A 14617-nucleotide genomic window follows, 5' to 3' on the forward strand; every position below is an offset into this window, starting at 1 on the left:
AGACAATCCCTGCAATGCCATGGCATCTGTTCTGCAAACACCGGGAGCTCTGAAGCAGAGCATCTTCAGGGTCCATGTCCAAACAAGGGCATGGACATAAGCAGCCATTACACTGAAGGATCCACAGCTGGATCCCCTGCGAAATGGGTATTTCAAACATTTGATTGGCATGCTGAAACCAACGACCACAGAAGTCCTCCCAGACCCAAAGGCCATCCTTGAGATGGTCCAATACAAGTGTAAATCTGAAGTGATGAAAAAGATTATGATGATGCTAGAAACTGTATATGATTACACATGTCATGATGTTCAAAATGGTTACACAAACATCCAAAGTTCACTACTAAAATACATCTCAATAAAAATAACTCAAGAGTTATCTGACTGACTGCCTGAGCTGTGCCATTTTTTACCCATATGGTGGATTATGCATTTCAATGGGATGTTACAAAATAATGAATGATAACTTGAACCATTGGATTCCTTGACCATTAAACTGTAGGTTTAGCCATTGAGATCAATGTTCCATGTTATTTAAGTCAAGATATTACAAAACATAAATTTTACAGCGGCCATTTTGTCAATTCCAATATGGCCGCCGCAGACATCTGGGCAAATGGGAGAATTTATTTCTGATTCCTTAGACAATATCCTTTCCAAAAATGTATCGTTTTGCAAATCTTCAGAAATAATAATAATATTAATAATAATAATGCAAGAAAACAACCACGCCAGGCCGTTTTGGACCCAGTCATGCATCTAAGGGTTAATGTTGTAATTATTTGAGCTTTATAACTACCACCATTGGATTACTTGACCCTGAAAATGTAGGTTTAGCAGTTAAAATCAATCTTCCAGCTTATTTAGAGGCTGAGATATTACAAAACGTAATTTTATGGTGGCCATTTTGTAACTTCCAATATGGCCACCATAAACACATCTGGGCAAATGGAAACATTGATTTTCTGATTCCTTAGACAATAACCTTTCCAAAAATGTATAGTTTTGCAAATCTTCACAAAAATCCAACAAAAGTATAAATCAAAGCATAAGGGACCTGACTAACATAGACATCAAAGGGGGCTTGAGCCCCTGCCCTCTCCATCTGTAAAAAGTGCCCTCTCTCCAGACCATGAATGCAGTTTTTACTATGATGAAAAGAAATGCAAATGCCTCCTTTCCATGCCATACCTGAAGGCAGCGTTCAAGAGAATTGCCTTGTCCAGGATTGACTTGATTATGTTTAGTTCCAAGCTCCAAGCTCACAACATGTCAGATCTACAAGCTCGAGCTTGTAGATCTGCTATTTCCCAAAGATTTGTATACATTTGAAAACTAAAAATGGGACATTTTGCATAATCCGTACTTTTACTTTTATTCTGCCCTCAGTTTGAGTCAGGGACGTGCTGGCCATTGGGAAAAGTGGGACAACTCCAGAACGGCCGGTTCATTCCCAGCCGGTCCAGGCCGGCCATTAGGAAAAAAATGTCGGGCAGAAACCATGTATCTCCAAGTTTCAAATTTGTACATTTTATCGCAAAGCAAACCCCTGCTTCATCATACAAGGCCGTCGCACAAAAGTAGTGAAAACAGCAGATCTACAAGCACACAACGCCTCGCGGTGTGAGGCGTTGTGTGCTTGTAGATCGGCTGTTTTCACTAGTTTATCCTTTTTAAAATGTTAAATACAAAACAAACGGTTTTGGACATACAAGGTTTCCACCCGACAACGACGAAATATAACTTATGTACAGTAATTGGCCCACTGGCTTGTCACTTCTCATGATCTGAAATGGCAAATCTTTGAGTAGCAGCAGCGCTATGGAGAGAGATCTCTTTCTATAGCGCGCAATGAGGGCCTCTCCAACTCTTTTTCCCGGGCTGAATCAGGGGCCCAGCACGTCCCTGCTCCAAGCTCACAACATGTCAGATCTACAAGCTCGAGCTCGTAGTAGATTTGTATACATTTGAAAACTAAAAATGGGACATTTTGCATAATCCGTACTTTTACTTTTATTCTGCCCTCAGTTTGAGTTCATGCTTTATGTTCATGGTAGAAACTTATGTTTACATTGCTTGTGTGTTTATTTGGTTGTAATCCAACTAGAGGTTCGCGGGCCTTCGGCCCGCTCACATCTAGTTAAAAAATAAAAAATAAATAAAATAAAAATAAAATTAAAAAAAAGTTAATAAAAAAAAAAAAAGTTAAAAAAAAAAAAAAAAAAAAAAAATGGGGGGGAACTATTGTGGCGGAACTATTGTGCCGCAGCGCACGTTTCCGGTCGGACATATTTGACCGCCGGACGCACTTCCGGTTAGGAACTCCCAGAGCAGTATAATCAGAGAGTGGTGTCACTGCGGGGTCAGAAACAGCGCTGGTCACGTGGTTCATTGTCACTTTACACCTCATAGACTTCAATGCATTTTGTAAACTTCCGGTTCGCCGTTTGTCACTATACGCCAATAGATGTGTGCGTAGAAGACCTGGCCCCATGAAGTGAACGGGAGTGACGCAACTCTCCATTATACGGCTCTGGGAACTCCGTGTGCCACGTGATCAGTCCTAGCCAATTGGAGTGCTGCATTTGGTCTGTTGGTGACAAACAAATACCGCTGGCTGCAGTTCTAAAATGTAATATAAGATAAAATGCCAAGGATAGCAGACTCTTATTCTGACATGTCAGCAGTGGTTTAGCAGTGCATTGTGGGAAGAAGAAGCTCCATAACTCAGTAGACTCCATTAGACAACAAACTGACAAGCACATGATGGCAGTGTTTTCTGTATCTTGAACCTTTTTTGCGCCTTCGAAAGCAATGGCTGTAAGTTTGAACATGATTCACTTTCTGAATACTGTTTGTTGTGTTTTATGAGCAAATTCATGCAGATAATTCATGTTTGTTAAAAATATGATGCTAATGGCAACTTGTAGATCGGCTATTTTCAGAGACAGTATTTCATTTCATGTAGCTTTGTTTACATTTCATATTAGCACTTATTTGCCAGTTTAAATTCATTTAGTGATATTTTGATGATAGCTAAGAGATTTCTATATCTTTGTTTTTCTGTTTGCTACAGTTTTACACGTTTTTCACCTGTCACACTGAAGAACAGTAATCATTAAAGGAGCAAGGCGCTCGCTTCCTGGCTCGTGAAAACCGAGTTTGGCTGTCTGTTTAACTTGGTTAACATACTGGATGTATACAACACGTTGTGGGAACAGAACAACGTTTGGTACATTAAGTACATTTTGATACCAATACTTTTGTACTTTTACGCAAATACATTTTTGAATTCCTGACTTTACTTAAAAAAGGAGGACTTTGCCACTTTTCAACCCATCTTCATAATAGGTCCTCACTAATGTTCATAATAAAATAGCACATTTTTTTTCTACTCGGCTCAAGTCTCTTAGGAGAGCTGTGTGAAGTTCAGAAATCCATCGTCTTGTGACATCATCATTTTCCAAAAAAAAAAAATTATCCATATTTTTGAAAAAGATATTTAGATTTTTATTATCACGAGAACAACAGCTTCCACTTTAACATTGCAACTTTTCAGAAATAGAAAGCCTGCATTTTCTATTAGCTTGGATTCCCAATCGATGATGTCACAAGCCGATGGGTTTCTGACCTGCCCACAACCCTCCTCTGAGAAAAAAAAAGAAAAGCTATTTTTTAGTGAGGACCAATTATATGAAGATAGGTGTTTGAGTACCTTTTCCACCACTTGTGAGTGAGCAGGCAGCTGTGTGTGTGTGTGTGTGTGTGTGTGTGTGTGTGTGTGTGTGTGTGTGTGTGTGTGTGTTGTGTGTGTGTGTGTGTGTGTGTGTGTGTGTGTGTGTGTGTGTGTGTGTGTGTGTGTGTGTGTGTGTGTGTGTGTGTGTGTGTGTGTGTAGGGATGGACTTGGGAGGGAGGGAGCTAGAATGAGATAGAGAGAGAGACTGAATACTAGCCCTGTTCAAGTCGGCACAGATCTCATTATTGTTACTCAAAATGTGCACCTGCCCGGTCGGGCAACTAAGTAGCAAACTTCACCTGCCCGACCTCTTTTTTTACTTGCCCCCGGCAGTCGGGCAAGCGTTAGTGTCAATCCCTGATTTATGCATAGTTACAGTTTGTGTGTTTTCTACCCAATGATGAATTTCAATGAATATGTTAACTTGTTTTGCTATTTCTTTTCTATGCTATTTTTTCTATTGATTACTCACGCCATGGAGACTTGAATTCAATAATATTTTGAGTTTTTTGTTGCATTCCTAAGATAATAATTTGATTACAATAAATTGACCCCCATTCGGGGCACATCCTGAATCAATTTACTATAATCCATGTTCTTGTCTTAGGAATGCGACAAATACAAAAAAAAAAATATTATTGAACTCAATCCTCCATACCGTTAGCAATCAATAGGAAAAAAAAGTCATTTTGGGGGTGAACTACTTCTTTAAGGCAATCATCTGGGAACCGCCCCAAAATAATTTGAAGGGACCCCCCTGGGGGTCCCCGACCCACAGGTTGAGAACCAGTGAAATAAGAGACCCCGGGAGAAGGGAGATGCCTGGGGTATAAAGACCTGTGACACTTGCTGCTTGGGTATTCCGTGTTCTGACGTTATGGGAGCATTGCTCTCCTGGGACGAGCTGTCTGATGTCTGACAGGCCACCTTGGGGCGATGCACACATAAAACATTCGCCTGGTATTGCCTCGCGGTTCACTTTATATTCATTCCCCACTGATGCTGTCAAGACCAAGTGTTTGACTCTTCCCGGCTTCCCACCTGTGTTTCTGCATACGTTTTCTCCTCCGTTGTGGACGTGTGGGGGAGTTCCAAAAAGCCCAGGCGCACACCGCACCGCACAGCTCCGGAGGAGTCTTTAGCTACAGGGCAACCTGTGACAGCGCCTCAGGGCAGACACAGAGACATGGGCGCTACTACAGATCCTTAAAAAAAAAAAAAAAAAAGAACGTTGTGTAAAAGTAAACTTTCTTGAAACTTTCATATCGTCGTTGTCGGATGAAAACCTTGTATGTCCAAAACCGTTCGTTTTGCGTTTAGCATTTTAAAAATGATTTAAACTAGTGAAAACAGCCGATCTACAAGCATGCTTGTAGATCTGCTGTTTTCACTACTTTTGTGCGACGGCCTTGTATGACGAAGCAGGGCTTTACTTTGCGAAAGAACATACAACTTGGAGATACAAGGTTTCCACCCGACAACGACGATATATTTCTTGAAACTTTCATATATTCTAGATACATTGGACATTCAGTGAATTATTCCAACCCTTTTTTTGTTAACGCTTTGAATTTTTATGGCATACAGCTTATGAGTATCAAAAGTCCATAATTCAAAATATTACAATATTACACGAGACCACTCAAAACAAGGATTTATAATAGAAATGTCAACCTTCTGAAATCATAGTTGCTTGAAGTCCAGTGGGAAGTTTCCGAAGTCGGTTATGATTTGGGGTGCTAGGGCATCTGCAATGCTTTTTCACACAATATTCTTATTTTTCGAGACGGATCTGTATAGTACCTATGACACATTTATTGACCTTTCCATTACATTTTTTTTTCATTGTTGTTACATTCAGCGATGTGTTCGTGACACCTTATGCAACAAATATTGGTTCAAAACAGGATGCGAGATTCGACTGTCAATTAAAAGATGATAACTTACAGGTGCCAACCTAGTAGCCTCATGTAGCCAGGCTTACTCATCTGTGAAGAGAAAAGCCTGGTTACGACCATAGGCTTATACAGCATTAAACAGTGCTACTTTCGCCGGGAGAATTTCTCCAGATGTTATTGTTTTTTCACAGTGTGGTGTATTCCCCGCTGACGACCCTTCGGTTGCGCTCGTAATAAATAATATCGAAACAAAAACATGGATTCTGACAAAGGACACCTATTAAGAACGAGTTAAGAGCTTCAATCTATTTAGGTTTGTTTCGCTAGCGAATGTAAACAAACTGCAACGCATAACGTAGCGTCCTAACCCGCAGCACTTCCGCCACTTCCGGTGTCTGCAGGTTCATGCCATTCACATTGCATATTGTGGCCAGGGTGCCAGTCAAGCTAACAGCTGACCCACTTAGTTTGAAAACATCTATACAGTACAGAACATAGAACATATACAATCAAATCAAAGTGGAATAACTGCATGTACAATCTAAGTGCACAATTTCCTGTACAGCAACTAAAAGTAACAGAGAGATTAGGTTGATTCTTGATTGATATGGTATAAAATATGTATTTACGGTTACATTTTGTTTGTTTTTGTATTTCCCAATTTCAATGAATACGTTAACTTGTTTTGCTATTTCTTTTTTTAGGATTATATTTTAAGCTGCTCTGTTTGTATCCCAGGATGATCTCATTCAGATCTCAGAAGCTTGAGTATAGGCTGGTTTATACCTAGTTGCGCGCAGGTGTACTGCTATGATATGATCATATGAGCAGATCTACAAGCTAACAATGTGGTCGCACTCCAGCACATTGTGAGCTTTGCAGATCTGCTACTTTTTCAGTAAGTGTAAATCAGGTGTAACATTTCTGAAAATGGCTTTATACTGAAATGACCGACATCTCTCTCTCTCTCTCTCTCTCTCTCTCTCTCTCTCTCTCTCTCTCTCTCTCTCCCCCCCCCCCCCCCCCACCCTCTGCAGAATGGAGTCCACAGAGAAGTGTGAGGTGGTCATACAGCATTTCAACGGAAAGTACCTTAAAACTCCACCAGGTATTCCAGGTCAGTCCCTCCTCGTTTTACTTCCTTCCACTCTCTAATCTATTTTCGCGTCCTCTTCGTTTCTTTCTTTTAGTTTTGTCTCTCCTCTCTCCCCGTCTCTCTCTCTCCGTGTGGTTTCTGCAGTGTGATGGGAGGAGTCTGACAGGGTGATAGATTACTTACAACTCTGCTTCCGACAACCTGAAAAGCTACGACCCGCCGTTGTCGGGGCGGAAACCTTGTATGTCCGAAACCGTTCGTTTTGGATTTATCATTTTAGAAATGATTTAAGCGAGTGAAAATAGCAGATCTACAAGCACACAACGCCTTGCGCCGCGAGGCGTTGTGTGCTTGTAGATCTGCTGTTTTCACTACTTTTCTGTGTTCACTCTTGTATGACGAAGCAAGATGCAAGATTTCTGGCTGACAGTGACGAACTGAATCACTGACGCCAATTTGTTCCCTTCTGTCCTCTTCTCTCTCTCTCTCTCTCTCTCTCTCTCTCTCTCTCTCATCACCCCACCTAACCCTACCTCTCTTCCTCCCCCTTTCAATTCCTCTCACCCCCCTCTCTCGCTCTCTCCCTCTAACCTTCTCTTCCTCACGTTCTCCCCCTTCTTCTCTCGAAGTCCTGCCTCTCTCCCTTCATCCCTCCATCCCTCACCCCTCCCTCCCTCTCTCTCTTTCTTTCTCTCTCTCTGCTGCTGCAGGCCGTAGTGGAGAAAACCCTTTTTAATATTCCAACTCAGACCTCTTGTGTTCTTTAGCAATCTAGTTAAGAGCTCCTTGCTCACAGCTCTCCTCCTTCTTCTCCGGGCTCTCCTCCTCCCTCGCTCCCTCCCTCCCTCCCTCCCTCCCTCCCTCGCTCCCTCCCTCCCTCCCGTCCTCTCACTTAGACGGCGACGACGCGGGGAGAAGAAGAAACGGAGGGAGAGGAGAGGAGAGGAGAGAGGGCAAAGGACACGCAGAGAGAGAATGACAGAGAAAGGAGGTAGAGAGGAGAGGCAGGGGTGTCACAAGGGGGGGGGGGGGGTGGGGGGAGTGGGACTGAGTTGCTAGGGCCCAAGGTGGAGGGGCCTTCATTATTTTATACTTTAGCTGTTGAAAAATAGCAGATACACAAGCGAGTGCCCGCGCTGTGAGGTTGTGTATCTGCTATTTTTGAAAAGTCGTGAAAATGTGTGCAAATCTTTGAATGTATGTATGTATTCTTTAAGCGAACATTCGTAACTCAAATTTTGCTTGTGGGGGGGTCCCTGGAACTAAATATTTTGAGATGGGGGTCCGTGGCCAAATACGTATCATTTTGGGGGTCCTTCACATGAAAAGGTTTGAGCACCACCTGTCATAGGTTTTCAAAAAACCTTAGGAGGATTTGAAGTTTCACGATTTTTCAAAAATAGCAGATCTTGCCGCGCTGTGAGCTTGTATATCTGCTATTTTTCAACAGTTAAAGCACCAAATGTGAGTGAATCCTTGTACCCAGGGCCCAGAATTTGGTGTGACACCCCTGGAGGAGAGGAAAGGGGGGAAAATGAACAGATTGCGCTCTCTGTTGTCCATTTCCACTGAAACGTGTCTCCCAGCCCCGACAGGGTCGTTCCTTGTTTCCGCGGCTAACAGCAAACACGGCGCAACGAAGGGTACAAGATAGATAGATAGATAGATAGATAGGGGAGAAAGTGGACAGGAAAAAAGGACGAAAACAAGTTACCTGGAGAAGAGCATTAAATGGTGAAAGTAAGCGAGGCGAGAGAGAGAGAGAGAGAGAGAGAGAGAGAGAGAGAGAGAGAGAGAGAGAGAGAGAGAGAGAGAGAGAGAGAGAGAGAGAGAGAGAGAGAGAGAGAGAGAGAGAGAGAGAGAGAGAGAGAGAGAGAGAGAGAGAGAGAGAGAGAGAGAGAGAGAGAGAGATACGGAGATACCTTAGCAACAGGCACGATGAAAAGTAAATTTTATTATTTCCCCCCTGTAGCCAAGCTATGGCAGCTGCCATAGCTTGCCATACCCAATTGACACCTCTGTAAGAGACCTTGAATCTCTCTGTTGGACTGACAGGACCTCCGCAGTCACACTGCACGCACACACACACACACACACACCCACACGCACACACACACACACGTGCGCCCACGCACACTAACACACACACGCACGTGTGCCCACCGCACACACACACCGCCTTTAATTAACGCCGCGAATGTTCCCTCTGGCCCCATAGAAATCTCCTTTACTATGCGGACGCGGTGAGGAGAGGGTTCTCATCATCTGCATATTCATTCGGCGTTCCTCGTCCTCCTCGTTGCCACGGCCGGCGGGCTGTTAAAGGGGCAGGGCAGGCGAGGGCCTGAGTCGTAATGGGAACCTTTAAAGAGGTAATATCACTCTGACCTTCGCCTTTAAGGTTTCGGGCCGCACGGTCGGGCCGGGCCTTATTATTGTTAATGGCTTGTTAAAGGTGCTGCCAAGCTTATAGATTTACCGCTCGGATCCATGTGACCCGTCAGTGTGGACTTTATAAGGTGTTGAATAGTCATATAGTCGTACAGGACCGATACCGTTCTTTAGCAAGGTTATTAGAGTTTTGACATTTCGTTTTCTTTTTTAGACACGTTTTTAGACACGTATACATGTGACCTGACGGTCGCTTATCTCCCGATTAGGGAGTCTTACTGGTGAGTAGTGGTGAGGTGAGTCTGATAGGGAAGATATATAAATATTTATATATATCTGGCCAGATGGCCAAGACATGGCGTGACCTCGCTTGACGCCCTTAGGCGTCTTACTAGTTATTCATTGATTATTCTTTGCAATGGATTAGCTGGTGCACTCCAACACTATGGGTGTAGCTGCCGTTTGCTATGTGTTGGTCGGTTACTGGCTGTCGCTGGGACTTTCATTGTACTTTGTTGTTATTGATGTGAGCTGATAAGCCACAGTGAGACGGATCCCACGTTTTGCTGCAGTTCTTGTTGTGCCTGTGCTTTATGTGTCTGTGACCGCGCTGGAGTTGATAGGATCTGTTCTCCTTCTGGTGGGCTCTTTAATCTTCTCCTTTGTGTTCCCCATCCATGATGGCTGCTTAGGAAACACATACCGTCAAAGTTTTCTGTACTTGTTTGATGTCCCGGGGGCCGGGCCATATTTGTGAAGGGTGCGCACGCATAAACATGCTGAGCAGCAGATTTCTACAAAAGAAAAAGAGGGTATTATACAAAGTTGACTTGACGTGCTTCTTTACATTCTGTACTGTGCATTCGACATACGGTACAAAGCTTTACAGTGAGAAGAGTTATGCTTTGGTGATATAAGATTGTGCAGAAAGTATTACAATTGTCCGATTAAAGTGTACGGTGACATTAACATTAGTGTGTTTTCAATTGGCATATAGGTATTATGTCCGGGATAGTTATGTTGAATGATTATTTCCCAAATTTCAACAGATACTGTAATTAGGTGGTTCTCAACCTGTGCAAATTATTTTGGGGGGTCCCCAGATGATTAACTTAATGTGCAATGTTGTTTTCTCACTCAACAGTATAAAGGGTATCTATCTACACATTTCTAAAGTGACATTTTAAGTACTTTTTAATACCTCTAAAATGACAAATTAAACATTGGCCAAATTGTCAAATACTACAGGCAGAAATTGTGAACATTTCTGATCTACATGCTCACAACGTCCCGCAACGCGATGTGTTGTGAGCATGTAGATCTGCTATTTTCACAATAAAACCGTGTTATGCAAAATGTAATGTCTCAACTCTTAGTGCTCGTCAGGATCGGGGGGTCCCCAGTTAAAATATGATTATTTGGGGGGTCTTTATTATATATAGACCTAAATATCTGATTTCCGCACTGTGTAATTTTATAGAGCTACCGTATCCAAAGAGCACAAAGTAGCTTTCTGAACGTGCGAGACTGTCCACCGTTTTCTGTCTGGCAACCAAATCTCGCGATACTTCAGAGACAGAAACGATATCTCCCGCTGTTTAGATCTTCAATACAATTATGTACGGTGCACATCGAAAAGCAAGTGATTAGAAAACAACCTCTGATATGTCTTCTTTCATATTCCTTAGCCGATTAAATGACAAAAGGTCTCAGTCAGTCATAAATAGTGATTATTTATTGGCTCCATTCACTGCCATGTATTTCATGGCACCCATGGTGAGCGTCATGGCCGGACATGGCACATCCCTGGCATCACGTGTTTCCTTTCCTTCTATAATAACTTGATTTTGGGTGTTTAATAATCAAATATAAAGAAAACAGAAGATCTCTACGATAACACTGTCAAACCACAAAGTATAAAACAGGGCATCACTTTATGATGCTGTCGGGCCGAAACCTCCAAAATGTTCATTTTCGGGAAAATGAGCTCAAGTGGAGTTAGGAGGTTTTGACCAAAGGGCTTCTTCCTACTTTTCATTGGTTCAATATTATTTTAACCAACACACAGACGTAAAGAGTGTTCAATAGCACATATTTATGAAAAAAAGAGAGGGCCAATCAGGTGGAGTTGGAGCTGGTTTGGCAGAAAGTGTGGAGTTAGGAGGTTTTGTCCCAAGCACTTTTTACTACTTTCTATTGGTTCAATATTATTTTAACCAACACTCAGATGTAAAGGGTGTTCAATAGCCCTGATTTATGCCAAAAAAAATGGAGTTAAGAGGTTTTGGCCAGACAGTGGCAAGCTAGGTTTCTGTGTGATAGCAACGATAATAACGATAATTCTATTTTAATGCCTTGTCTGAGGATAGAGACATGGGGACATTGGACTCATATCCTCCTCTCTTGTGCACCAATAAGCTTTTTGGCCTCTCTCTTGTCAGAACACTTGTTTTTTAATTTAAAAACGTCATTCTTCTAATGTTCACGGCTCGAAACTTAATTATGCAGCAGTAAGCGTCTGATACTTTGTTTGAGATGTCACTGCTAAGACCTCCAATTAGTAGAACTGCTGTACTGTGTGTGTTTTGTTTTCACATCCTCCTCTTTAAGTGCTCCTTTTCTCCAGTACCCCTGATGTTTCAATTAAATGAAGACGAACGTGGCGATGAATAAATGGGCCAATTATGAAATGGTTTTCAACTATGAGAGTGAATTGAACACGTTCAGGGGCACATACAATTCACCCTGTGTCAAGTCCCAGCCCATACCGCCGCTCTTCGCACCCATTGGTTGCTGTGTCTTGGTGGGACAAAAGTCCTTTCTCTCCATCCACTACCATTGAAATGCAGTTGCTTCTTATTGTTATTTTGTGAATTCAATTCTCATTTTAAACTTGGTTTCAGTAAAAAAGGAGCCTCAGGTGCAGTATAGTGACTGGGCATGTTTTTAGCAAATTCAACATAAAAAGGCGGAACAGATCAGAAGGTTGACAAGGGGTGAATTCCATGCTAATATCATAAATCATAAATCTGAAGAAAATCTGTATAGACAGAATCTGCATAAACACATCCACGCACGCACGCACGCACGCACGCACGCACGCACGCACGCACGCACGCACGCACGCACGCACGCACGCACGCACACACACACACACACACACACACACACACACACACACACACTCCAATAGATAAGGGACAACATCAGATACTATGAGAAAATGTAGACCACAGTAACAGTTGCTTTTTTACACAATTGTAAATGACTTTCCACTGAGACACAGTGAGTGTACTTGTGGAGTTGTGTGGTCGAGCAGGAGAAAGCTACTTCCACACAACGTCACAGCCTTGAGTATGGAAAATGTTTGGGGCAGGCAGTGTTGATTTCGTCGACTAAAACTATGACAACATTTTTTGTCGACTGTGTTTTTTTCACTGACGAAAACAAAATAAAAACTAAGCTGTGATGACTGAAACATGTTGACAATTTCATCAACAAAATAAAAACTAGACTAACATGTTAGGGAGGGACTAGTGGAGGAGAAAGTCATTTTATGTTTGGTTGATCTCAGGTGTTGCGTAATGAAAATAGATTTCCGGCTATTTTCAGCACAAAACCAAGTGTAAAATCAGTCATTACGATGCCATCAAGGGCTGCCAAAACCCAAAACACATTTTTAGTTGACTAAATCAACTGTAGATTTAGTCAACTAAAATCTTATTATATTTAGTCGACTAAAACTAAAACTTTTCAGTTGACTAAAATTACTTTTTATTCAAAAGACTATGACAAAAACGAAATCAAAATTTGCTGTCAAAAACAACACTGGGGGCAGGTGGATTCAACTGTTCAAACACCATTTCCTAAATGTATAGTTCTTATTGTTTCTGGTTTTCATGTGACTATGAGGTTGACAGTACTTCATTAGACCCCCTGGTGTGGTTATTATGAGCAATTATGTAGTCCCTTTGTATTTGGGGTTTCTTCCTGGAGGCTGACACCTTGTGGGCCAAAAGTACCGATCCAAAAACAGTGATTAAATGACATCATATAATCACCCCCTCCCCCTTTACCATTCACCCAACACTGTGGGTGTGGCTAACTTCAGCTGGGTCACCACCCACCCGAACAACCAGGCATACTTAATGAACGGGTGGGTGTGGCCACATAAAAAACTAATTTTAACTCTTTCTGTACTCTTTTTCTTTTTTGAAGAAATCTTCCTTCTAGTATTATCATAATCTGATAATCATGTTTTAGGGGGGGCACTGCATCTTTAATATACCCCTCCATTCCCATTCAAAATAATACACATGGTCTAGCCCTGATTGACGGAGTTCTTCACCCTCAAAATGACTTTGTCTTTCTATCAGCGCCTTGAATTCATGAAGAATTGTTGTTTTTCTTGCCTTGCAGAATATTTCCCTCTGTTCCTCAAGTATTTCCAAGTATATCCTGTTTTTGGATTCTTCATTCACCGTAAAGGAATGCGAGAAAAACAAACTCTCTCCGTGAATTCAAGGTTTCATGGGGTGGGGTAATTGATAGTAAAAAAAAGCAGTACTTTGAGGCATAGCTGTGGTCGCTGAAACGCTTGGTAAACAATATCCGATTTCCAAGCGAATCTGATTTGTCCCCGTCCTTCCATTTATTTGTTCACGTAAATATTTTGTGAGAATAACCGTAAGCAATTGTCTATGTTGAACTGTTGTACTTTAACCTCCGTCAGTCCGTGCCTGTATACACACGTTTGCAGGGACGTGCAGAGAATGTTAGAGAGGCAGGGGCTGAAATATCTAAAAGGGCAGGCCTTTTAGTGGAAGCATCAAAAATAGCAGACCTCCAAGCTCGCGTCAGCTTTGAGGTCGGCTATTTTCACTGCTTGATACCACACTGAACTAAGCATAATCAAGTCAATACCGGAGATGTGGCGTAACGGCATGGATGTCTACACGGTGAAGGCAATTATTTCAAAATAAGCTTCTGCGTTCAAGTTCAGGAGAGTTTGGACAAGGCAATTCTCTTGAATGCAGCCTTCATGTATGGCATGGAAAGAGGGGCATTTGCATTTCTTTCACAGTAGTGAAAACTGCATTCGTGGTCTGGAGAGAGGGCACTTTTTACAGGCCGATAAAAGGGCAGGGGCTCAAGACCCCTTTGGTGTCTATGCGTGCATGCACGTGCCTGGATGTTTGTGATTGCAGGTGAGCTAGCTGCCTCATTTGTGTTCATGCTGTGTGTGTGTGCGTGCGTGCGTGCGTCATGTTGGTGGTATTTCCCCAGAGTGTGTTGCGTTGCAGGGCAGCCTCTTCATCCATCCTGCTCTGACAGCTTGGTGGACCCCCTAGGGGGTCCCAGCTCACAGCTCAGCAGGAGCTACGTGTGTGTGTGTGTGTGTGTGTGTGTGTGTGTGTGTGTGTGTGTGTGTGTGTGTGTGTGTGTGTGTGTGTGTGTGTGTGTGTGTGTGTGTGTGTGTGTGTGTGTGTGTGTGT

General features: G+C 42.5%; 1 protein-coding gene across 1 annotated transcript in view; it reads left to right on the forward strand.

Moving 5' to 3' along the window:
- Positions 1–14617, forward strand: part of LOC308293196 (RNA-binding motif, single-stranded-interacting protein 3-like) — a 527253-nt gene that overhangs the window by 356187 nt on the left and 156449 nt on the right. Inside the window, exon 6 of the mRNA XM_080735633.1 lies at positions 6673–6752. Coding sequence (XP_080591759.1) covers positions 6673–6752 — 80 coding nt within the window. The remainder of the gene's footprint in view (positions 1–6672; positions 6753–14617) is intronic.

Source organism: Nannobrachium achirus (genome assembly GCF_963921795.1).
Source record: "Nannobrachium achirus genome assembly, chromosome: 10".
In the NCBI taxonomy this organism is placed as follows: Eukaryota; Metazoa; Chordata; class Actinopteri; order Myctophiformes; family Myctophidae; genus Nannobrachium; species Nannobrachium achirus.